The sequence below is a fragment of the Ammospiza caudacuta genome, chromosome 25 (genome assembly GCF_027887145.1).
Source record: "Ammospiza caudacuta isolate bAmmCau1 chromosome 25, bAmmCau1.pri, whole genome shotgun sequence".
Classification (NCBI taxonomy): Eukaryota; Metazoa; Chordata; class Aves; order Passeriformes; family Passerellidae; genus Ammospiza; species Ammospiza caudacuta.
Window position 1 is genome coordinate 6,479,488 of NC_080617.1, and position 23,838 is coordinate 6,503,325.

The following is a 23,838-nucleotide window of genomic DNA, read 5'->3' on the forward strand; positions in this document are numbered from 1 at the left end:
AAACTGGACTTTACAGCACATTCCAGGTGTTTCAGAGCAGGAAATGATTTCTTTTATTCTTTAGCCCTTGTGCTGGCAGCAGAAAGGTGAACAAATCACTTTGTTAAGCCATCAGGGATTTGGTGCAGCCTCCCTGTGGAATGGGTGTTTTTTTTTTCCTTTCCCTTTTCCTCCCTTTTGATCAGGAAAATTATTTTAGAGCAAAAGCCTTCTCCAGGGCTTGTCAAGCCGTTTTGGTACAGCATGAAGGTGCTTTGGGGCTGGAACAGTTTTCACTCACAGACTCAATGAAGGCCAGGCAGCAAAACAAGAGATGGCAGCGGGGCTTCACCTCAAATCCCCGTCTGCAAAACCATCCCTGCAGCTCTGCTGCGGAGCTGTTGCTTCACTGTAGAGGGAGCATGAAGAACTCTTTAACATTTGCTTGCTGGAAACATCCAACTGTCAGAAAGAAGTTACAAAAGACCAAAAAAAAAAAAAAAATTGCAAAGCAGAGCGCGCTAAATTGAGCATGATGTGTCCCTGTATGGTTTGTGTTTCATGTCAACTGTTTTTAAGATTAACTGACATCCTTGCTTACAAGTTTAACTAACCCCCCCTGGGATTTAAACAAACAAAAACAAAACACACAGAAGGGAAAGAGGACGGACCTGTGTGTGGGGTTCTTTTTGCAAAACAAAACAGTCGCATGCTGGACGCTAACCCCAAGCTTTACACTGTGTGTGATACGGCTGAACTGCTCCATAAGGCTCTGTCTTTAACTGCTCAAGGCACACCCTGCAAGTCGGTAAGTAAAAGCCTTTTACTCCCCTCCCTCCCATCCATCTCCTTTTTTGATCTTTCTCTTTTGTTTTTCCCCCCTTTTCCCTCTTTCTCTGTCTTTCCACGTCTCTGAGTTTGCACGTCAGGGCCTGGCCATGGTGGTGGAGAGCTGAGGTTGTCCCAGAAGGTTCCTCCCGTCCCCACAGCAGGGTGTTGGGATGCAAAAGGAGTTCATTCCATAGTCCTGATTCCCTCCTTGTTATCCCCACAAAAATCTTGGAGTGCTTGGGCCAGCCTTATACCCAACCAGTGGCACTGGGAGAAACCCAAACGTCCAAAGAGCCTTTGAACAAAGACACTTTATCACTTAAATTATCACCCTCCCTGTGGGGATAGCAGCAAGAAAAGGCCCTCCAGTAGCTGGTGTGGTCCCAGTTTGTCCCTGTTCATGCTGAAACCTCCAACTTGTTCCATTTGTCCCCTGGCCCTGTCTGAGGAGCAGCTTGGAGGTGCTGCAGTGGGGAGCTGTGCTGCTCCTGCCCTGATGCATGGCTGGGAGCTGCTCCATGCCACGGGGCTCTGTGGTGTTCCCCACCCATCCTGGCACTTGGGATTTGCTTAGGAAGTGCAGGATTCTCAGCATGGCAGGGATCAGCATGGAGGCTGTGCTGGGGAAGGTTCCTCTTTGCCCCACAGTGGGTGGTTCTGGGGGGTTTTCTTCCCCAAGAGTGGGATTTGTGTTGTCTTTGCTTTTTAAAGGTGGAGTTGTTGAAGGGCTTTGTTGTGCTTGTTGGTTTCCTGGCCTCTTTTCTGTGGAGCATTAGGAATGAGTCTGAGTTTTGGTGCTTGCTGCTTTGCTGCATTGCTGCTGGTGGATATTGGAAGCATCTTGGTGCTGCCCTGGTGATGGACTAGATTGCAAACACTTTAGGACTTTCTAGCCTGTTTGGGGATTTTAATTTTCTTTTTTTTTTGTTTTGTTTTGTTTTTTAAGTGAGGCCTCCCTGAAACTCATGCAATGAATGCTGGAAATGCTGAATTTTGATCTAATTCTTTTCCTTCTCTTTCTGTTCCAGGGCAGCGAAGCCGTGGCAGGAGTGATCGATCTTGGCACGGTAGAAATATTCCCTGTGTTTGGTGCCATGCAGAGAGGTCTGATAGATCAGGACACAGGCCTGGTCCTCCTGGAGACCCAGGTGATCTCCTCTGACTTAGTTGTCCCAGAGACCAGTGAGAAACTCTCCTTGGAGGAAGCCCTGGCAAGAAACATCATTGATCCCAGGGCATTCCAGGTGCTGCAGGAACTGAAGGATGCTCTCCAGCAGGTGGAAGAGATCAGATGTGAAGGGAGGCAGCTCCTCCCCGTCGCTGCTGCCATAGAAGAGGGCAGGATCAGTGAGAGCACTGGGCTGAAGATTCTTGAGGCTGAGCTCCTCACTGGGGGCTTTAAATTCCAGCAGGGCAGAATCAGCATGGAGACAGCAGTGCAAGAGGGGCTCCTTCCCCCCCAGCTCCACTCCAGGCTCCTGTCTCACCTGGAATGTGGCAAGGACCTGATTGACCCCAACACTGCTGAGAAGATCAGCCTGCCTGAGCTCCTGGACAGGTGCATCACCCACCACGAGACCGGGCTGAGGCTGCTCCCAGTCAAGCAGCTGGCGGGTGGCATGGTGAGCCTGAGGTCAGGCAGGGAGGTCAGCATCTTCCGTGCTCTCCAGGAGGGGCTCATAGACAGGCAGGTGACCACCAGGCTGCTGGAAGCCCAGCTCTTTGCTGGTGGCGTTGTGGACCCCAGGACAGGGCACAGGCTGACCGTGGATGAGGCTGTCAGGCACCATTTGATTGAGCAGGATTTGGCCTGCACGCTCCTCGTCCGGCAGCTCCAGACTGGTGGGATCGTGGACACCACCACGGGAGAGAGGCTGAGCATGGATGAAGCCCTGAGGAGGGGTTTGGTGGCTCCAAGGACTGCACTGCTGGTGCTGGAATCCCTGTGGTCCTTCATGGGGCTGCTGTGGCCAGAGACAGGGGAGGTCATCCCCGTTGTAGATGCTTTGGAGCAGGGGATGCTCTCCACGGAGTTGATGGAGGAGGCTCTGAGCAAGAGGCAGCTCCTGCAGGCTGTTTTCGTCCCAGAAACCACAGAGGTGGTGTCCTGGCAGAGGGCAGTGGAGCAGGGCGTCCTGGACAGAGAGGTGGTGAAGGAGCTGAAAGCAACAGCCATCCCTGATGTCCTGGCCAGCGTGCAGCTCTCTGGAGCTCCAAGCAGGAGCCAGAGCTCCCCTGGAAGGAGCCCCACAGGTCAGGAGGAACCTCTGCTGAGGAGTGATGATGAAAAGCTGATGTTCCACCTGATGACCCACAGCTACATCAACATCCACGATGGCCAGAAGGTGCTCCTGGTGGATGCAGAGTTGAGCAACCTCACTAAAGCTCTCATCCAAAGCCAGGAAAATGGATCCTGTGCACAGGTGTTGGAAGGCTTTGAGGAGAGGGAGGCAGCTCTTGAAAGCAAACCTTGCAATGGTTTGGCTTTGCAGCAGCTTGAGCTTCAATCTGCTCCTTCAAAAGGTGAAAGTGAGAAGATCCTACCACCCAGAAGTGCTCTGGAGAATGGGGAGGTGGTGGTGGGACCTGAAGGTCTCCTCTTGGAGGATGCAGAGGAGTTCCTGCGTGTGGAAGAGCAGGAGCAGATTTCCACTGAGCTGGAGAGCATCAGGAGTGAAACTGATGCTGAATTTGGAAAAGAACAGGTGATTTTTACAACCAGGGATAAACATCAGGTAAAATTACTGATACCAGAACCTCCTAGTGACCTTGGTAGTGGATTAACCAGAGAAACAGAGGAAATGATGATTGAGGCAGAAGAAGAGTCCAAGCCTCCTGCAGCAGATGGAGTGGAAGGTCCCGAATATCAGAAGAGGGCATTGGAAAGTGGGGCAGTGGTTGTGAAAAGTGAAATCTGCATTACAATGGGCGTTCCAGAAAGCAGAGACAGACTGAAAATGGTGGCAGAGGGGTCTCAGGGTGTGAGGGAGCCTGAAGGAGAGGCAGGAGATGTGAGAGATGTGAGAGAGGTTTATGTGCTGAAGGAGGGGACAGTTGAAAATGGTGTGCTGGGAGGGGAGGAGGATGTGCTCCCTGCACGTGGGGAGGCAGCACCAGCAGAGAGGCAAAGCAAGGACATGGAAACCGTGCTGAAAGTGGAGGAAGGAGAGTGGGAAGAAGTGTTGGGTGATGAGGGACCATCCCTGCCACCCCATGAGGAGCAGGAAGCAGAGGACACAGGAGAGCAGGAAGAAGTGCTGGGTGATGAGGGCGTTGAGGAACCACCCTTGCCAGCCCCTGAGGAGCAGGAAGCAGAGGACACTTTGGAAAAGCTCCTGATGCAGCTCCAAAGTGGTGGCATCACCCACGAGCAGACGGGCAGGACTCTGCTGCTGGATGAGGCCGTGGCCTCTGGGGTGGTGTCTGGCCACACAGCTGTGAAACTCATGGAGAAGATGAAGATGTTCAGTGGCTTCTTTGACCCTCAGGCCTGTGAATCCTTGACCACTGAGGACGTGATTGAGGAAGGTCTGATGGATGAGGAGCTGCTCCAGAAGGTGCTCACGTCTGACAAAGCCATAAGTGGTGTCCTTGACCCGGGCAACAACTTTGTCTACTCCATCAAGGACGCTGCTGCTGTTGGCCTTCTGGACAAGGAGACAGCCATGAGGATCCTGGAGGGGCAGGTGGTCACTGGGGGCATTGTTGACTTGAAACGTGGCAAGAAGGTGTCAGTGACTTTGGCTTCAAATCTGGGCCTCATAGAGCCAACGAGCCAGGCAGAGCTGGTGAAGCTGGAGAAGGCTTCCAAGGGGAAAGGCACTGATGAGGTGACCAGGCAGAAGCTCATTAATTTGCAGGCTGAGACCAGTGGGATTGTGGATCCTGCAAGCAAGCAGCCTTTGACTGTGGCAGAGTCTGTTGAAAAAGGGCTCCTGGAGAAGGAAAAAGCTTTTCAGCTCTTGACCAAGCAGGTTGGTGATGGAGGGATCATCCACCACGTGTCTGGGATGAGGCTGTCGGTGGACAACGCCATGAAGCACGGTTTGATCAGTCCAGACCTGTGCAAGGAGCTCAGGAAAGCTGAAAGCGTGGTCCTGCAGGGCTTTGTGCACCCAGCTACCAAGGAGAAGCTGCCCTTGCCCCAGGCAGTGTCCCTGGGGCTCCTCAGCCCAGAATTCCAGAGGAAAGTGCAGGAAATCCAGGCTGAGAGTGGGAGCATCCTCGATCCAGCTTCTGGCCAGCGGCTGGCTCTGAGTGAGGCGGTGCAGGAGGGCTTGGTGCCCCAGCAGGTGGTGGAGAAAGCCCTGTCATCTTCAGCAATGAGAGAAGGCATTGTAGACCCCGAGACCTGCCACATCACCCCCTACCCAGAGCTCCTGAAGAAGTGCAAAATCGACGTCGAATCCGGCCAGCGGTACCTGGAGGTGCATCCCTTGCAGGCCATCAGGGACGCGGCGACAGGCACCAAGCTGCCGTGTGCCCGGGCAGTGAGGCTGGGCCGGGTGGACCCCCTGCCCGCCCTGAGGCTGCTGCAGGCACAGGCAGACGCTGGAGGCGTGGTGGAGGGCTCTGTGAGCAAGAGGCTGTCCCTGAGGGCGGCTGTGGAGCACGGCGTGCTGGATGAGGCCATGGCCAAAGTCATTGCCAGCAACCAGCTCAGGGCTGGGGGAATCGTGGGTGCCCCTGGTGGGAAAAGGTTGACTGTGAGGGAAGCTGTTGGGAAAGGGCTGATTAGCCAAAAACTAGCTGCTGGTCTTCGGGATGTGCAGGTGTCCGAGGAGAAAGTTGGCTCTGAGGTGTTCAAAGCGGAAAAATTGCAAGTCTCGCAGGAAAAAATAGAAAAATTATCTCCAAAAGAGGGAGGTGTCATCCTCCCTGCCAGATCTGATGGTGCTGAGCCCAAAGCTCACCCTGAAGCTGTGAGCTATGACACAGCTCAGGCTGTTGGGAAAGGGCTGATTAGCCAAAAATTAGCTGCTGGTCTTCAAGACATGCAAATATCTGAGGAGAAAGTTGGCTCTGAGGTGTTCAAAGCGGAAAAATTGCAAGTCTCGCAGGAAAAAATAGAAAAATTATCTCCAAAAGAGGGAGGTGTCATCCTCCCTGCCAGATCTGATGGTGCTGAGCCCAAAGCTCACCCTGAAGCTGTGAGCTATGACACAGCTCAGGCTGTTGGGAAAGGGCTGATTAGCCAAAAATTAGCTGCTGGTCTTCAAGACATGCAAATATCTGAGGAGAAGGTTGGCTCTGAGGTGTTCAAAGTGGAAAAAATGCAGGAAAAAATAGAAAAACTGTCTCCAAAAGAGGAAGGTGTCATCCTCCCTGCCAGGTCTGATGGTGCTGAGCCCAAAGCTCACCCTGAAGCTGTGAGCTATGACACAGCTGAGAGTGCAGCTGCTGCCACTGAGAAATCCCCCAAAGCATGGCCAGAAAGGAAATTAAAGCCCCAGGAAGCTTCAGAGGGTGGTGTCCATCCCCAAGATGAACATCATCATCATCTTCATCACCCCCAGGCAAAGGCTGTGGTGACTCCAGAGCTCCCCTCAGTGTTGGGGACAGTGTCCCTCCCTGAAGAGGCAATGGTGACAGGGGCTGTGGAAAAAGGGATCCCAAAAGGCATCTCCCAAGTGAGAGCAGCCCAGGGCAAGGAATTGAGGGAAGAAATTACAGAGAAAGTTGAGAGACAGGGCTTGGAGAAGGAGCAGTTGGGCACAGAGGTGCTTCACCAGGAGGATGATGATGAGGAGAGGAAGAGGAGGAAAGAGTTTGTAAGTGCAGAGGGAGTTGTGGCAGGTGGAGAAGGTGCAGTGGTGACTTCTGGGCATGGAGAGAGAGTGACCGGCGTGGTCCAGGAGACACCAGCAGCCCCGAGGGATTCTGTCAGTGTGGGCACAGGGAAGGGAGGGATGGGTCCTGCAGAACCCCCTGAGCTTGGTGTTCCTGTGGGAGATGAGCTTGCAGGGGAAAGAGCTGCCAAACACACAGGAGGAGAAACCCCTCGCATGGAAAGTGCAGTTGAACAGGAGAAAACCAGTGTAACTGAGCTAAAACCTACCCAGAAAAAGAAAAGCAAGAAGAAGAAAGCGAAGCAGGGCAGCATTCCAGGAGACAGCGCTCAGCCAGAGAAACCTGCAGAGAAGCAGCTCCTTCCTCCCCTGGCTCCCCAAGAAATTCCAAGGAGAAAGGGCGAGGAGCAGCACTTTGTCCCCAGGGTGCCAGAGCCAGAACATGAATCCAGCACCGAGGCTGCTGCTGGGCTGGCACGAGACACAGCCAAGCACAAGGGTGGAAAAGGGAGGAAAACAATTCCTGTGAAAGACACAGAAATGCCCAGAGAGGATCAGGTGCTCCCTGAGCACGGGGAAGCTCGAGAGGTGGTGGAAGGTGGCACCAAGGATGGGCAGGATTCCTTGGTGGCCCTGAAACGTGAGGAAAGGAGCCTGAGTCTGGAGGAAAGGATGGCTCAGGATGACACCAGGGTGGAATCCTTGGTGGTCCTGAGTCTGGAGAAAAGGATGGCACAGGAAGACACCAGGATGGAAACCACCCAGGATGTGCCCAGCACAGCCACCGTGGCACAGGAACTGCCCCATGACTTAATTATCAGAGAGGAACCCACAGAAATTCAGGAAACCTCTGCAATCCTGGAGCTTGGAGAGGAGAAGCAGCACGAGCAAAGAGCTGAGCTCAGAGGAGACCAAGGAGGAGCCTCTGCTCCCCCAAAACCCAAAGAAGAGACCCCCCAGGAGAGGAGCAAGCAGCCAGGCCCAGGTTTGCTCTTACCTGTGATCGTGGAGGGGGAGCTGCTGGAAACCTCGAGGGAGTCCACGAGGCCGGCCCAGGTCAGTGAATATTTTTGCTATTTAGGCAATTTTTCCTGAGCTATTTGTGGATGTTTGGTGCTAAATCTGTCTGAGATCCTCAGCACAGAGGGCAGCTGAAGCAGGAGGAGTGGATGTTGCAGTGGATTTGGTAAAGGAGCTGGTCATGTACAACTGGAAACACTCAGGGCTGAGTTGTGGCTCCTTTTGCTGGAGCATTACTGCTAAATGACTAACAAGTAAAACTCCTTTTTTTTTGGCACTTTTGCTGCAACACCAAGAGATCTCTTGCCATTTATAAGCTTATGTTAGAAAAAGAACCATGTGGTTTATTTCTCCTGTAGTAAATCTTGTAGATAAGGCTGGTAAGTGGCGAGTCCATGAGTGGGAATGTTATTAACAAATTTCTCCTTTGGGGAAAAAAAAAACCAAAAAAAAAAGAATTTTATATAACACTTTGTCTTCTTTTCTGCCTAAGTTTGAAGCTTTGATTTCCTGTCTGATTCTGCAGATCAAGTTCAGCAAGAAGATGTGTCTGGAGCACGACCAGAGGCTGATATCTTATCTCTCCATGCTCCGAGACATCGAGATGAGAATCAAGCGTGTGCAGCCAGCAGAGCAGAATTTGGCAGCCCTGCACGACCTGAGGCAGCAAGCAGAGGTGAGAGAGGCTGGGCCAGGCTTGGCTGGTGTCAGACAGAGCTTTTCCCCCCTCTCCCCAGCTTCCTGGGGAAAGAAACCTTTGTCTCAGGTTTAACAGGCTTTGATATCAAACCTCATCCCTCCTGCAACAGCCTGAGCTTGGCTGACAGGAATTTTACAGCCTGGAGAGAGGCAGGAGAGTGCTGGCAGCCTAGCAGGGCAGGAGGGGGGGGAATGAATTTTTCCAGGCTGAGTGTTTGGAGCTGCCTCTCCAAAAGCCCTGCTGGGTTTTGGCAGCAGGGAGGCGAAGTCACCCTGTGGTGCTGTTTTGTCTCAGGCTCTGGGCTCCGAGCTGCAGGAGCTGAGCTTCCCAGTGGGTCAGGAGCTGGATGCCGTGCAGAGGATTGTGGCCAACCCGCCTGAAGAGGTCCCTGAGCAGTTACTGAAGGCTTTGGAGAAGGATGCCAAGAACCTCCAGAAGTCTCTGAGCTCTGCAAGCGAGGTCCTGCAGTCCCGGCTGCAAAACCTTCGTGGGGCAGCAGAAGCTGAAAAGGTAGAGCTGACAGCTGCCCCGCTGCTGCCCCAAAAACTCCCTGAAATTCCTCCTTTAAACCACGAATTTCTGCTTTTCAGGCTAAAATCCTGGCCCAGCACGAGGCTCTGGAGGGCAGGCTGCAGGAGCTGCTGGGCTGGGTCTGTGGCACCACGGAGTCACTGGATGGCAGAGATTTCCAGCAGGCCACCGATGGCAGCAGCTTGAGCCACTGCCTGCAGCACTACAAGGTAACCATGGCAATGCCCCTAATCCTGCCGCCTGCTGAACCTGCTGCCCTCTGCACAGAGGAGAAGCTTTTAATCCTGCTTCCCTCCCAGGCTTTGCCCTTAGCTTGTGCTGCAGCAGGAGGTGCTGTGCTGGGTGTCCTCTCTAAAGTCATTTATTTCCATAGTACACATTATGATATATACACTTATATAAGTGTATAATTACACTTATATAATTATACACTAATATATAATATATAATATATAATATATAATATATAATATATAATATATAATATATAATATATAATATATAATATATAATATATAATATATAATATATAATATGTAAGTGTATAATTATATAAGTGTATATAACTTGTATAATTATACACTTATATATTATATTATACACTTATAAGTGTACATAACTTGTGTAATTATACACTTATATATTATATAAGTGTATAATTAAAATACATTAAAAGAGAAGCTTTTAATCCTGCTTCTCTCCCAGGGTTTGCCCTTAGCTTGTGCTGCAGCAGGAGCTGCTGTGCTGGGTGTCCTCTCTAAAGTCATTTATTTCCCTAATACACAGCCTGGTTTGGTTGTTTGAAATGCTCCTGTGCAGGGCTGTGGTGGTGGCTGAGTGACCTGGGGAGATTCCTGTCAGGCTGCATCCTCTGGGAAGCTGCTCCATCACACCTGCCCTGGTCTCCGTCACCTGTGTGTGCAGCCCAGTCTTCTTATCCATCTTCTAGCAATAAAGATTGTTTCCAAGTTTGGTGGTGGCATCTTAGGCGTGGAAATCAGGACATTGAAGGCTTTGAGAGCTGGGTGGTGGCACATGGAGTCGCTGTGGTCATGTGTGGGTCATCTTCAGACCCAAGGGCAACCCTACACAGCCAAAAAACCTCTTGGTGAGGTGCCAACAGCACCTGGTGCAGAGGGAAGTTGGAAAATCCCAGTGGTGAGATGCTCTCACCTGTGACGGTGTTCACAGGGGTCTGAGGGTGAGGGAAGAGATGGGGATCTGACTCCATGTTTCAGAAGGCTGATTTATTATTTTATCATATATATTATATTACAACTATACTAAAAGAATAGAAGAAAGGATTTCATCAGGAGGCTGGCTAAGAATAGAAAAAGAAGGAATGATAACAAAGGTTTGTGTCTCAGACAGAGAGTCCAAGCCAGCTGACTGTGATTGGCCATTAATTAGAAACAACCCCATGAGACCAATCACAGATCCACTTGTTGCATTCCACAGTAGCAGATAACCATTGTTTGCATTTTGTTCCTGAGGCCTCCCAGCTTCTCAGGAGGAAAAATCCCAAGGAAAGGATTTTCCATAAAACACATCTGTGACACTCACCTCCATGCTGAGTTCAGTTTTGGGAGAGTTTGGTGTTTTTGGAATGTATTTCATGTGACACCTGCAGATGGGAAGCAGCGCAGCACAACCCTGATCATTTTTAGGGTCATTTTAGGGTCATTTTAAGGTCATTTTGGGTGTTTTTTTCTCTCCCATTCAGGAGCTGAAGGAGCCCCTTGCTGACACCAAGGCTGAGCTGGACGCCACTGCCTTTGACATCCAGCTCCTCATCTCGGAGCACGCGCAGGATTTGACCCCCCAGCAGAGCAGGCAGCTGCTGAGGCTGCTCAATGAGCTGCAGAGAGCCTTCAGGGAGCTGTCAGAGCGCGTGGCAGCGCGGCTGGAGGTGCTGCAGCTCTGTCTCCAGCAAGCGGGGCAGACGGAGCAGGTGAAGGTTGTGAGACATCTCCTCCTCTGCTTGCTGAAGCGCTTCCCAGCCACAGGAACAGCACCTCCAATTTGGGATCTCCCCTGCATGCCACTCTCAGTTCAGGAGTTCTCACCGCACATCATGACCTTCCTCTAAAAGGCTTTCTTCTTCCTACCAGGCAGAAAGTTGCTTTGCTCCCAAAATGTGGAGCCCTGCCGAGGTCTGGGCAGCAGTTCTCTGCTAGATATGGAATTGTTTGGGGCTGGGTGGAATAAACCCTGTTATCACCCCCAAAATCCCTGTGTAGGGAGCACCCAATGTCCTATTTGCACTGCGCACATCAGGCATTGCTGTCCCAGGGAAACAGCTGGCAAGGGCAAAAACAAGCCCTCAGATCTCTGAGCAGCACCCAGCACTGCATGGATCCCCTCATCCAAGACAGGATTAATGTGTTTTTATTATTAACAATTGCTCTCTGTAACTCTTGCCTGTCCTCTCTGGAGTGTGTGTGTGTGTGTGTATTAACCAGTTTGCTTTGCCTTTTCAGATTGAGCCCATCCTAACCCAGGAAGAACTCGCTTTGCAGCTGAAGAGCTCTTAAGAAGGCTCTTTCAATTTGCTTCTGTTGTTTTATCTTATGACTGGGAGAAACAGGCACAGTGTTTGGCACAAGTTTGTACATCACCTTGCTGAAATGCCCAGTGAAAAGCTCAGAAACCTTTTATCCCCCCTGGCAGAGGGGGACAGGGGTGTCACAGGGACTCTCAGGTCACATCATGCTCAATTGCTCAAACAGGCGCTTCTGTGTTGTGCTCTGGCAGCAAAAAGAGGAGCTGGATCAGCCACAGAAACACTTTCCCTCTCCAGGGCTCCCTTTCCAACCCCAAATCATTTTAAAAAATCCCTTATTTGGGGTTGTCTGGGGCTCCACAGTGGCGCTGCCTGCCCCAGGCCGTTGTTGCCTCTCACTCAGTGAGTTTCTGCTGCAGTTTTAATGTTTGTAAAGTAGAATGGAAAAGGCACAGAAACTCATGGCTGAGTTTTGCTGGGAGAGCAGTGCAGCTCCATCTTGCAGCTCAACAGAGAGAAACCTCCAATGACAAAAGTGACAAAAGTGCCACCAGCTCGGCAGGGATGTGACACCTGCTGCCGGACAGGGAGCACCTGGAGATCCGCAAAGTTTTCTGTGCTGCATCCTCCCCTCCAGGAGCTGTAACCTGACCTTGCCTTTCAGCAGCAAGTGAGAGGAGGTGCAGGGCTGGCCCTGACTGTGCCCCTGTCCCCTTTGCTGTGCCCACAGACGCTGCAGGAGCAGCAGGCAGCCCGGGCACAGAGCCTGGCCGAGCTGAGCCGCTGGCTGGGCCAGGCTGAGGACACCCTGGCAGAGCAGCAGACAGCAGAGGGGGACCTGCCCGCCCTCCAGCAGAGGCAGAGCGATGTTAAGGTCGGTGATATTTAAATTTGGGGGGGCAGAGGTGGGGAGGTTTCACTTTAGGAGTGCCCAGAGCCTCATAAATTCACCCATCCAGGAGCTGCAGAGGAGCATGCACAGCAGAGCCGCCTCCTTCGCCAGTGTCCTGAAGAGCACAGAGCAGTTCTTGGAGGAGAACAAGGCCAAGCTGGAGCCTGGGGAGCTGGCAGCACTGCAGCAGGACCTGCAGCGTGCCAAGGAGCAGTACCAGTCCCTGCAGGAGAGGGCAGAGGTGGCCCAGAAGGAGCTGGAGAGTGCTGTGAGTGCTGCAGTGCAGCAGGAGACTGAGAAGGTAACGTGCCAGGGGCTGCAGAGCCTCCAGGCTTTGCTTGTGGGGGACTGTGAGGTCCTGGGAGCCCATCTGGGTGATGCAGCACAGAGCAACTTGTGGTTCCTTCCTGGGTGAGGTTTCCCCCAGATATTTCTGTCATTAAATGCCTTGGGAGCTGCAGCTGGTTGTGCACGGAATGGGGGAGGAAAGGTCCCTTACTCTGCCTTTGGGGTGACCCCTGATGGATGAGGATTGCCAATCACATCCCAGCCCTTTTGGGGTGTATGAGGATGAGAAATTCAATGTAGCAGTGAGGCTGAGATGTCTCACAGCTTTTCTGCACCTTCCAGAGAGCCACAAAGGGTCTGGAGGTGTCTCAGGCATTTGCTGAGGCTGGGAAACTCCTCGGGTTTGTTTTTTTTTTTTTCCTCTTTCTGCTGATTTTTGTCTCCCTCCCCCGTGCAGCAGTCTGCTGAACATGCAAGAACTGGGTCATTCTTATCTGGAGCCCTTGTGCTTTCAGGTGAAAGCTGCCAAGGAGCTGGAGGAGAACAGCAATAAGATCGATTCCCTCCTGAGCTGGGTGGCGTCGCTGGAGCAGAGGGGAGAGCTCCCAGAGTACAGACCCCACCCTGCCAGCCCAGGCACAGCAAAAAGCACTGGGGATGTCCCTGATGGCCACACTGTGGGAGCAGGCAGTGCTGCTGAGAGCCTGGATGAGCACTACGAGAGGCTGAAGGTCAGCACTGACACCTTGTCCCATCCAAAGCCTCCTGCCCCATGCCTGTCCCTGCTGTTATATGGGTATGAAATATGGGATTCTCCATGGGGGAAGCTCAGAAAGGTCCTGCAGGAGATGCAGAATGTGTAGTGGGTGTGTGCCCACCCACAAGGTGTAACCAGGGTCCAGCAGGTGCCCATGATGCCCACAGAAGGGCTCACTCTGTACTCCTGTAGCCCAACCTGGGACGTTCCCGGTTTTCCCCACCCTGCTGATGCTTTGTCGCAGAATCATGAAAATAATTGGCTTGGAAAGGACCTTAAAGATCATCCTGATCCACTCCCATCTTCCATTAGACCAGGCTGCTCCACTGCGCCCTTTAATCCTTCCAGGGCTGGCCCAGCCACAACTCCTGGGTGACGCAGAGGCAAGCAGAGCTTTGTCACAGAATCATGAAAATAATTGGCTTGGAAATGACCTTAAAAATCATCCTGTTACACTCCCACCTTCCACTAGACCAGGCTGCTCCACTCTTTGCTTTAACCCTTTCAGTGCTGGCCCAGCCACAGCTGCAGAGGCGAGCAGAGCCCCCTCAGCACCGAGCTCACCTTTCTCCCTGCACCTTCCAGGCGCAGCACCAGGAGCTGCTGTCCCAGCAGCAGGACATCATCCTGGCCACGCAGGCAGCACAGGCTTTCCTGGACAAGCAGGGGCCCAGCCTGGCTGGGCAGGAGCAGGAGAGGCTGCGGGCACAGCTGGCACAGCTGCGGGAGCGGTACCCGGCGTCGCTGGCGCGCGCCGAGGCGCAGCTGAAACGGGTGCAGCTCCTCAGGGAGGAGCTCCACAAGTTCCTGCAGGACCACGGGGAGTTCCAGGCCTGGCTGGAGCAGGCAGAGCAGGAGCTGCAGGGCATGTACAAGGGGGACAGCGACCCTGCCTCCCTGAGGCAGCTGCTGCGGCGCCAGGGCAGCTTCGCCGAGGATGTGATCTCCCACAAGGGTGACCTGCGCTTCGTCACCATGTCGGGGGAGAAGTTTCTGGATGGGGATGCTGGGGGTGATGAATCCCAGCTGGTGATGTCCAGGAGTGTGGTCAGGAGCAAGCTGGAGGACGCCACGCGGAGATACACCACGCTGCACTCCAAGGTATGGGAAGGGCTGGGAGCTGGGGGCTCTTTTCCTCCCATGTCCCAGCCATCATGGCATTTATGGATTGTAGGACAAGGATTGTCTTCTTCAGGGCTTGGGCAACACCCTTGTCTTGCTGTTGCAACATCCGTGTCACCCCTAGTAATTCAATTAGCCTGTGGCAAGATTGATTTTTTTTTTAATTGCTTTTTCTTTCTTGCTGATTCCTGTGCCTTTTCCCGTGGGCTGCTCAGCATTTACGTGCATCCGTGTCACCTCTCCTTGCTCCCTTGCAGTGCTCCAGGCTGGGCTCCCACCTGAACACCTTGCTGGATCACTACCAGCAGTTCCAGGAGGTGGCAGAGTCTCTGAGGACGTGGCTGCAGGAGAGTGAGGCTGCCCTGGGGAAGCTGCTCTCAGAAACGGTCTCCTCAGATCTGGCCGTGCTGCAGAAGCAACTCGCCAGCACCAAGGTACATTTGAAGCATTTCCTGGGAAGTGCTGGAGCCTGGATGGGAATTTGGCTGCTCTGAGCAGTCAGCAGCAGGGAGATTTGACCCACTGGGGGTTTTTTGTGCTGGTTGAGGGCAAAGATCCACCTGCAGGTGTAGCAGGTTCTGTGCTGCAGGTCAGGTGGAGCCAAACTTCTGGGAAAGGTGTTTAGGGGCTGCAGACACCCCAGAGGGGCATAGAGAGGGACATTCCTCCCCCATGAGGGTGCCAGAGCACTGGGACAGCCCAAACCCTCTGATCCAGCTCTGTGTGGGGGTAGATTTTTCCATCATTTCTTAACAATCCGGATGAAGTGCAGAGGATCCCTCAGAGGGTGTAAAAGCTCCATGAGTGTGGCAATCCTGCCTGGGACCCATCTCTGATTTTTGGCTTATCTTGTGTGGAAACAGCAACTGCAGGGAGACCTGGCTGAGCACCAGGTGCCAGTGGAGAAGCTGCAGAAAGCAGCTCGGACCCTGCTGGACATCCAAGGGGAGCCAGCCCCAGACCACGGCCACATCCAGGAGACAACAGGTACAGAGCAAAGCAGCTGCCTGTTAGCAGGGAGGGCTGGGGAGAGTGGGAACAAGCCAGAGGGAGCAAAAATAAATCACTTTTTTGAAGGAATTTGGGGGTAATCACATGGCAGTGCATCTTCAGGGTTTGCATGTGAAGAGGGATGTACCACTTGTGTTTTGTCCCCTGTCTCACTGCTGAAATTGGGGACAGGGATTTGTCATCACTGAAAATTTTGGGGAGCCAAAGGTGACCCTGGCTGCTCGCTGAGCACTTGGAGCTCTATGCCACTGAGTGTGCTCTGTGCTGAACCCTGCAGATGCCATCGTGAGCCGCTTCCAGAGCCTGTCCCAGCAGATGTCCGAGCGCTCAGACCTGCTGCAGAAATCCATTGCCCAGTCCCAGAGCGTCCAGGAGAGCCTGGAGAGCCTCCTCCAGTCCGTGGCTGAGATTGAGAAGAGCCTGGAGAAGGATCAGCCAGCTGTGCTCACCTCTGCCTCCATCCAGGACTCGCTTGCCACCAGTGTGGTAAGGCTGGGCTGGCTCCCTCACCCCAAACACCCCAGAGCAGCACCTGCACCATGCAGGGGTAACTGCTGAGTGCTGAAAGCACCAAAAAAAAAAAACCTAAAAATGAATATGAGCAGAACTATTTTATTTTATTTTATTTTATTTTATTTTAATTTTTATTTGAATTTTTATCTTAATTTTATTTTATTCTATTTTTATTTTTTAAATTTTTTAAATTTTATTTTATTTTACTTTAATTTTTATTTGAATTTTTATCTTTACTTTTATTTTATTTTTATTTTTTAAAATTTTATTTTTATTTTATTTTATTTTATTTTATTTTATTTTATTTTATTTTATTTTATTTTATTTATATAGAATCACTGAATGGTTTGGGTGGGAAGGAACCTTAAGCACCATCCTAATTCCAATGCCCTGCCATGGGCAGAGACACCTTCCCCTGGACCAGCTTGCTCAGGGCCCTGTATAATCTGGCCTTGGACATTTCCAAGGATGAGGCAGCTCCAGCATCTCTGTGCAAAGTCACAGACTTGTTGAAATTCTCCTTTTTTCTTTGCTAACAAGATTTCAGACACAGGGAAAAGCAGATCATGTTGGGCAGGTCAGAAAGGAAAGAAAAGCTGGGATACAAAACTATTTTTTCCCAACTCTCGTTGTGTCAAACCACCTGCTGCTGCTCCAGAGGAGAGCCCGGTTAGTTCTGCTGAAGAACCCTCCTTAAAAACCCCTCTCTGTCCTCGTGTGCTCCCCACAGAAGCTGAAGCAGGACATTGCCAGGCAGAGGAGCTGCCTGGAGGCCACCAGGGAGATGGTGGCGCGCTTCACCGAGGCCGCCGACAGCCCCGCGGCCTCCACGCTGCAGGACAAGCTGGCGCGGGTGACAGAGCACTTTGGGAGGCTGTGCCAGCAGCAGCAGCAGCGGGAGGACGCCCTCAAGGGCCTGCTGCCCAAGGTGGAGCAGTACGAGCAGCTGTGGGAGAAGCTGCAGCAGTTCACGGAGAGCAGGACGCGGCTGCTGGCGTCCGGGAACCAGCCGGACCACGACATCGCTCACTTCTCCCAGCACATCCAGGTGAGGCCCTGGGGAGGAGTTCTGCCTGCTCCAGGGGTCTGAGGAGGGTTCAGGCTGGTCCTGCTCTCTTCACGGAGAGCAGGATGTGAGTTTTGGCATCTGGGAATCAACCAGACCACGACATCGCTCACTTCTCCCAGCACATCCAGGTGAGGCCCTGGGGAGGAGTTCTGCCTGCTCCAGGGGTCTGAAGAAGGTCCAGGCTGGCAGGATCCAGCCGTTCCCAGCTGTGGGAAAAGTGGGGTGGTGTTCCCCCGGAGCCAGGCTGGTTTTCAGATGGGGTCTTTTAGGATCCAGTCCAAACGCAGCAGGATTTTACCAGTTAAAGACTCCATGGGGTTAATACAGCAAAATATCCCTGTGAGGGCAGTGTAAGAGTGACAGAGACCCTGGAAGTTTCAGAGCCAGAGTTCTTGGAGGTCTTGGAGCCAGAGACCCTGGAGGTTTCGGAGCCAGAGACCCTGGAGGTCTTGGAGCCAGAAACCTTGGAAGTCTTAGAGCCAGAGATCTTGGAGATTTTAGAGCCAGAGACCTTGGAGGTTTCAGAGCCAGAGATCTTGGATGTTCAGAGCCAGAAATCTTGGAGGTTTAGAGCCAGAGACCCTGGAGGTCATAGAGCCAGAGATCTTGGAAGTCTTGGAGCCATCACTCTCTGGTAGAGCTTGGGAGCTCATGGAAGTGGCTCCTGCTCTCTCCTGGTGATGTTCTTCAGCCCCCTGAGGGCTGGAGTGTTTAGTCCTAGAATGGTTTGGCTTGGAAAAGACCTTAAAGATCATCTCATTCCATGGCCCCTCTTAGGGATAGGGATATTTTCCACTAGACCAGGTTGCTCAGGGTTGCTTTGGAGACTTTCAGGGGTGCTGTGGAGCTGTGCAGGATTCCCACAAGTGTCCTGGCACAGGGGGTGCTTTGTCCACTGAGAAATGCTGGAAGATGACACAAAACCAGACACCTGTGCGGTGGCAGGGGTTGATTTGGCTTGGTCTAGGGCCCCCTGTCCCAGTCACCAGCATTGAGAAAAGTGGGGATTTGCCCCTGCAGCTGCTCCAAGTATTTGCTGAGCTGGAGGAGCAGGTGGCAGTGAGCTGTGCCCAACACTTGGCACTGGTGCCACACAGAGCTCCGCAGGCTGTGGCACTGCCCAGTCCATCCCCTCTGCTGCTGGGGAACGTGGTCAACATCCCCCCTTTGCTCTTGGCAGGAGCTGAACTCGGAGATGAGGCAGCACCAGGAGGACCTGGCCACCCTGGAGCACCTGGCTGAGGAGCTCAGCTCCTGTGGCTTCACCCCCAGCTCCTCCCAGCAGCAGGAGAAGCTGCAGAGCCTGAAGAAAGATTTCCTGCAGCTCCAAAAGGTGGCAAAAGACAGGTGAGTCCCAAGGAGGGGAGCTTGGGGGTGGCCTCATGGTCCAAGCAAGGCCCTCCCTGTGGAGATCTCCTTTCCAAGGAGGGGGGACATGAGCCAGCTCTTCCTGCCGCCCTCCTCCCACGCCAGGATCCTGAGGCAGCTCTGCTCCAGCTGACGCTTTAAAAAAAGCCTTGGCTGGGGGCGTTGTGAAAAATTCCTGGTGCTGCAGCAGGAGCAGGAGCTCTGCATTTCCCCAGCTCCAGCCCTGAGCGTCCTGCTGGCTGCTGGGAGGATGGGGAGCAGCCTGGAGTGCCCTGAAATGGGGATAAAAGGGAGCTGGAGCAGGGTCAGAGCAGCAGCATCCACACCTCTCTGGCTGTGTGTCCAGAATCACTGTGGGATGCAGGGAAGGTGGTGGGGAAAAGGAGATGAAACTCCCAATAATCCCCAGAAATTCAGGGCTGCTGTGGCCAGCAAGGATGAGCCAAAGGGGCCTGAGAGTGCCTTGTTCCCCCAGGATGGGCTGGATGGATGGAGCTGTGGCCAAGGAGGAGAGGCAGCACAGCCTGGGCTCCCCAGGGATGCAGGGGCCTGAATGAGCCCTGTCTTCCCAAAATTGTCACTTTTCCCAGGATGAAGAGCCTGGGCAGCCTGGCAATGATGGTCTCATGGCTGTTGGCACCACTGGAGTGCCCAAAAGTGCCACCAGCCAGGACTTGATGGGATCAGCAGCACTGGATGCACCCCATTTTGTGCTGTTCCCTGGCAACATCTGATAATAATAATAATAATAATAATTTTAAAAAGGGCTCCTAGGGACACAGCCGTGCCACATTCAGGAGGGGGTTATTACAAGGCAGAGCACGAGCTCTGACTCTCCAAAACCTTTTCACTCCCAGAGAAAAGGACGCCTCATCCTGCCAGGAGCAACTGGACGAGTTTCGGAACCTGGTCGGCGCCGTCAGGAAGTGGCTGAGGGAGGCTGAAGGCAAAATTCCACCTGCTGAGACCTCCCTGGGCACCCAGGAGCTGCAGCAGCACAGGCAGCAGATCCAGGTGGGAGCCTTGAAATCCTTGGGAAAGCCTTGAAATGCTGGGATGTGAAATAAATCCCATGAAGGAGAGGCCTTGCTGATGGTCTCAGCGTGCATCCCGTGCAGAGCAGGGAGCAGTGTGAGAGATTCCTTGGGTTTGCTGTCACTCCCTGTGCCTGCTCTGGTTGGGATTTAGGAGTGGGAGACCTGAACACGCTGTTTTTTTCTGTGTTTCCCATGGTGGATGTGGAAGGTGGCCTCCTGTCACCCGAGCCCCCGCTGTGCTCCAGCAGAGAGAGGGATGTGATAAATCAGGATGTGCTGGGCTTTGACTCAGCTCTGCTGAATCACCCACAGCCCTCACACCCCACAGCACCCAGGGCAGCGAGGGGGAGGAGGGATGTCCCCAGAATGGTGGGAGGGAGAAGGTTTCATTCAGCAGACCCATTAGCTGGGAAGAGCTTTTTTTGCTGTTTGATTTCCCCCCCCTGGCAAAAATAGATTTATCACAGCCACTTCCCCCAGTGCAGCCATGAGCTGCTGATGTCCCCACAGAGGGGACAGGGGGCTGTGGCCAGGCAAGTGTGGCCTCCAACCCCAAACTTGGCTTTTGAGCAGGATCTCCTGGAGGAATGGAAGGGGAAGGGCCCCCAGGTGGAGGAGATTGGCCGCAGAGGGACGCTCCTGGAGAACCTGATCGTGGAGATCACGGCCCCCAACACCCCTCCCAAGGCAGGTGAGTGGTGGCCAGCACTCCTGAGGACATCTCTGCTGTCAGCACTGCATCTTCTCCGAGCCTGCCTCCAGAGAAAAATGAGATTATTTCCTCCTTTTAACCAAATCCAGAGGGCCTGTGGTGATCTGAGTATGGTGAGGCTCGGTGGTTGAGTCACTGCCACTCGTTGCTTCAATGCATCATCCTAACTTGGCTTAATTAACTGTAGCCTAATGAATTGCCCTGTGCTTGCTGTGGGCACACACATCACACTCTGGTAGAGCTGAGGAGCTCATGGAAGTGGCTCCTGCTCTCTCCTGGTGGTGTTCTTCAGCCTCCTGAGGGCTGGAGTGTTTTAATCGACCTCCAGCAGTTTGGGTTTCGTATCTGGATGACATTTGGGGGCTGTGATAGTCAGATGTGATTTACTGGTCTCCCTTTTGGCTTCAAGTCTGTGAAGCAATGCGATTATGTCTGGTTCGTTTGGGAACCAGCTCGAAGATGTCTTCCAGCTTGTGAGAACAAGTCCCTGGACTCTCATCACTGATGGGAATTTATGGCAATTTATGGTCTGAATTTGTTTGTTAGGATTAAGTTCATGAGCAGTTCTCAGGGAAACCATCAGGAGAAGTGGGGAGAGGCTTGAGGGTGACCAAAGGTGCAGCCCCTTATGTCCATGAAAGTTTTAAAATATGGGGTTAGAAAAGAGAGACCTGCCTGAAAATGTGAATCTCCCTTTGGTTGTGACATCTGGTGTCCGAAGAAGGGACATTGGTGCATCTCTGGGCAAATGACAGCTTTGAATAGTTTCATCGCATAAAAAAGGAGGATGTGGGGGAATGAATCCCTTCAGGGAAGGCATTCAGCAGTTTTATTGGGTGTAAGTCACAAAATCATGCTCAGGGTGGCAGCTTCCCAGGACTGGCAAGATGCCTGTGGTCCCCCAGCCCATGCAGGAGCCACATTATCCCTGCTGTCTGGGTGATGGGAGAGCTGCCCAGCTCCAGAAACTCCAAAAAGGCAGGAACAGCTCCAGGAAAACGAGGGGAGCACAAGGTGGAGAGATAAAGGGGCTCCAAACCAAATTATTGCCCCGTGCTGGGCAGGCGGATGGTGGAGGCACCACGTCAGTGCTTGGTGGTCCCTGTCACGCAGCAGCCATTCCTCACTTGCTGTCTGCACCCCTAACACTTCTCTCTTGTCCCTCTTGTCCCTGTCCCCTCTGCCCAGGTGCCACTCTGCCCACTGCAGGAGGCTCAGGAGGCAGCGTGAACGGATACCACACCTGCAAAGGTGAGCTCACTGTCAACACCACCCTGTCCCATCTTCATGCTTGCATTTCCATTCCCTGGCAATGCCAACCTCAGTGTGGCACCACCAGCACCCCAGCAGAAGGGAAATGAGCTTGGCAAGGGGTTGGGAATTCTCAGCTGCTGTAATTGGAGGGTGGAGGTCGGGCTGAAGGACGGAGAGGAGCAGCCCTGGGGAGTGACAGCACCCTGACACCTGGTCAGGTGGTGTTAGGAACTGATAAATGGGAGATCATTTTAAGGCCTGCAATTAAATTTATTGGTTCTGTGGGATTATAGCAGCATCCAACCCTCCAGTTTGAAGAGCAATTTTAATTATTGCCCGTTATCTGCTGTTAGTTCTGCGGTTCAGCGAGATAATAGGTGCATAAAAATGGCTTCATATCTTGCTGCCAAATTATTTAACCTTGTATTAGCACTGCCTTTATGAAAAGGGGGCTCAGCTTGCATCAAGCTCACCGACAGAGAGCTTTGTTTGTAAACTGTCAAAGGGCACAGAGGGGGGACAAGTGGACAATCCCCCGTGGCAGGAGAGGTGAGGATGATGCGACGTCGCTCCGTAGGCAGAACGTGGCCTCTTTACTCCTCATCTCAGCTCTCTGTGGCTGCCTGGGGCTGGCTTAGAACCTGATAGTGTGAGGGGGAGGATGGTGGGCAGTGCTGCTGACCCCGGGCTGGTTTTTTTTGGGTGCAGACCTGACGGAGATCCAGTGCGACGTGTCGGACGTGAGCCGGCGGTACCAGGCGCTGGGTGCAGCCCTGCAGGAGCGCCTGCAGCAGCTCTCAGCCATGCTGGACAGCATGCAGCAGGTGCAGGAGGAGGCCAGCTCCATGCTCAAGTGGCTGGAGTCCAAGGAAAGGATGCTGTCCGAGCTGGACGCCTCCTCCTCGCCCACCAAGACGGAGACGATGAGAGCGCAGGCTGAGCACAACAAGGTGATGGCTCTTCACGACTTCCTGGGGTCATAAAATCACAAAATAGCCCTTAAAGATCATCCACTTCCACCCCTCTGCTGTGCATCTCCCAGAGGATCCCAGAGATTGGGCTTTATTGCACAGAATTGGCCACAAGCCACAAATTAGCACAATTTGCCCTGAGTTGAAGAAGGGGCATTCCCAGACACAGCCTCAAGCTGCACCAAGGGAAATTTAGGTTGGATATCAGCAAAAAGTTTCTACAGAAGTGGGGATAAAGTTCTGGAATGGCTGCCCAGGGAGGTGGTGGAGTCACCATCGCCATCCCTGGATGTGTTTTAAAAATACTGGATGTGGCATTTGGTGCCATGGTTTAGTTGAGATGTCAGGACTGGGTTGGACTCAATGATCTTGAAGGTCATTTCCAACCTGGTCATTCTGTGAATTCCAGGCAGATTCATGGAGCAGCATCACAAAATTCCCCTTTGCTTTTAGACCTGTTGATGTCAGGCTGAGGGGAAAAAGAGATGATTTGGAGCCCTTGCTGCTGAGTCACTGCAATTTCTCCTGGAAAGCAATTCCCAGCTTTTTCCCTGCCCTTGCAGCCAAGTTAGGTCACAATAGTGCTAAAAAATTGATTTAACTGAGGAGCAAAGAGCAGAAATCATCCAGCTCTAGCTTGTAGGTGCTGCTTCGTTCCTGCTCATTGATTCTCCTGCCCTGTGCCTGAGGAAGTTCAAATCATTCTTTTCCAGGCATTTCTGGCTGAGTTGGAACAGAATTCTGGGAAGATCCAGAAGGTGAAGGAAGCACTTTCTGGCCTGCTGGAGAAATATCCAGATTCCCCAGAAGCAGTGAACTGGAAGAAGATGCAGGAAGACCTGAGTAAGTGCCTGGAGCATTAATGAGGCTTCTGTCACCAAACATCACGTTAGAGGAGGTTCAGGAGTGAGGGGCAGCCCCAAAGTCACGCTAGAGCAGAGTCACTTCTAATTAAAATTCAGTAAACAGCAAACCTATCTCTGAGCTGTCTGGTGTGGAAGGTGTTCCTGAGATGAGCCCTGTCGTGATTAATGGGATCTCTGTGACGGATGTGGATTTTAAAGGATTGCCTCCTTAAAAAAAAAAAAAAGGTGAGGGGGGGAAATGTGTTGGCAGCACAGGTTGATTGTTTTGATTAAAAGCTTCACTGCTTGATATAAAATTCCAGTCATTAGTGAGGCTACCCTTGGTAATTAAGTGTTGACTAAACAAGGCTGTGTGTTCAAAAAGAAGCCCAGAGATTCCTTCTTTTGAAGTAGCAGGAATGTGTTGGCTCCATCCAGGAGTTCTGAGTGAGGATGAGTACACATGAGAGTATATTCATTTATCAGGGATGTGAGATGGCTCACCCAAGGTCATGGCAGCAGTGATTAGAGCACAGAAATCCTGCTTGCAAGGTTTTCTCCTAAGAGCTTGCAGGAGCTCCTAGCAGAAAGCCACTGGATTTGGGTGATGGCTTCTTAGATGTAGAGTGGATAGAGTTTTATTGGA

General features: G+C 52.5%; 1 protein-coding gene across 1 annotated transcript in view; it reads left to right on the forward strand.

The window, feature by feature from the left end:
- MACF1 (microtubule actin crosslinking factor 1) overlaps nucleotides 1-23,838 on the forward strand; it is a 146,076-nt gene that overhangs the window by 66,263 nt on the left and 55,975 nt on the right. Inside the window, exons 36-54 of the mRNA XM_058819643.1 lie at nucleotides 1,839-7,655; nucleotides 8,146-8,295; nucleotides 8,614-8,829; nucleotides 8,910-9,059; nucleotides 10,574-10,801; nucleotides 12,084-12,227; nucleotides 12,313-12,546; nucleotides 13,049-13,264; nucleotides 13,876-14,391; nucleotides 14,670-14,846; nucleotides 15,276-15,399; nucleotides 15,701-15,909; nucleotides 16,667-16,984; nucleotides 18,186-18,352; nucleotides 19,231-19,387; nucleotides 19,984-20,101; nucleotides 21,311-21,373; nucleotides 22,085-22,326; nucleotides 23,061-23,190. Coding sequence (XP_058675626.1) covers nucleotides 1,839-7,655; nucleotides 8,146-8,295; nucleotides 8,614-8,829; nucleotides 8,910-9,059; nucleotides 10,574-10,801; nucleotides 12,084-12,227; nucleotides 12,313-12,546; nucleotides 13,049-13,264; nucleotides 13,876-14,391; nucleotides 14,670-14,846; nucleotides 15,276-15,399; nucleotides 15,701-15,909; nucleotides 16,667-16,984; nucleotides 18,186-18,352; nucleotides 19,231-19,387; nucleotides 19,984-20,101; nucleotides 21,311-21,373; nucleotides 22,085-22,326; nucleotides 23,061-23,190 — 9,376 coding nt within the window. The remainder of the gene's footprint in view (nucleotides 1-1,838; nucleotides 7,656-8,145; nucleotides 8,296-8,613; nucleotides 8,830-8,909; nucleotides 9,060-10,573; nucleotides 10,802-12,083; nucleotides 12,228-12,312; nucleotides 12,547-13,048; nucleotides 13,265-13,875; nucleotides 14,392-14,669; nucleotides 14,847-15,275; nucleotides 15,400-15,700; nucleotides 15,910-16,666; nucleotides 16,985-18,185; nucleotides 18,353-19,230; nucleotides 19,388-19,983; nucleotides 20,102-21,310; nucleotides 21,374-22,084; nucleotides 22,327-23,060; nucleotides 23,191-23,838) is intronic.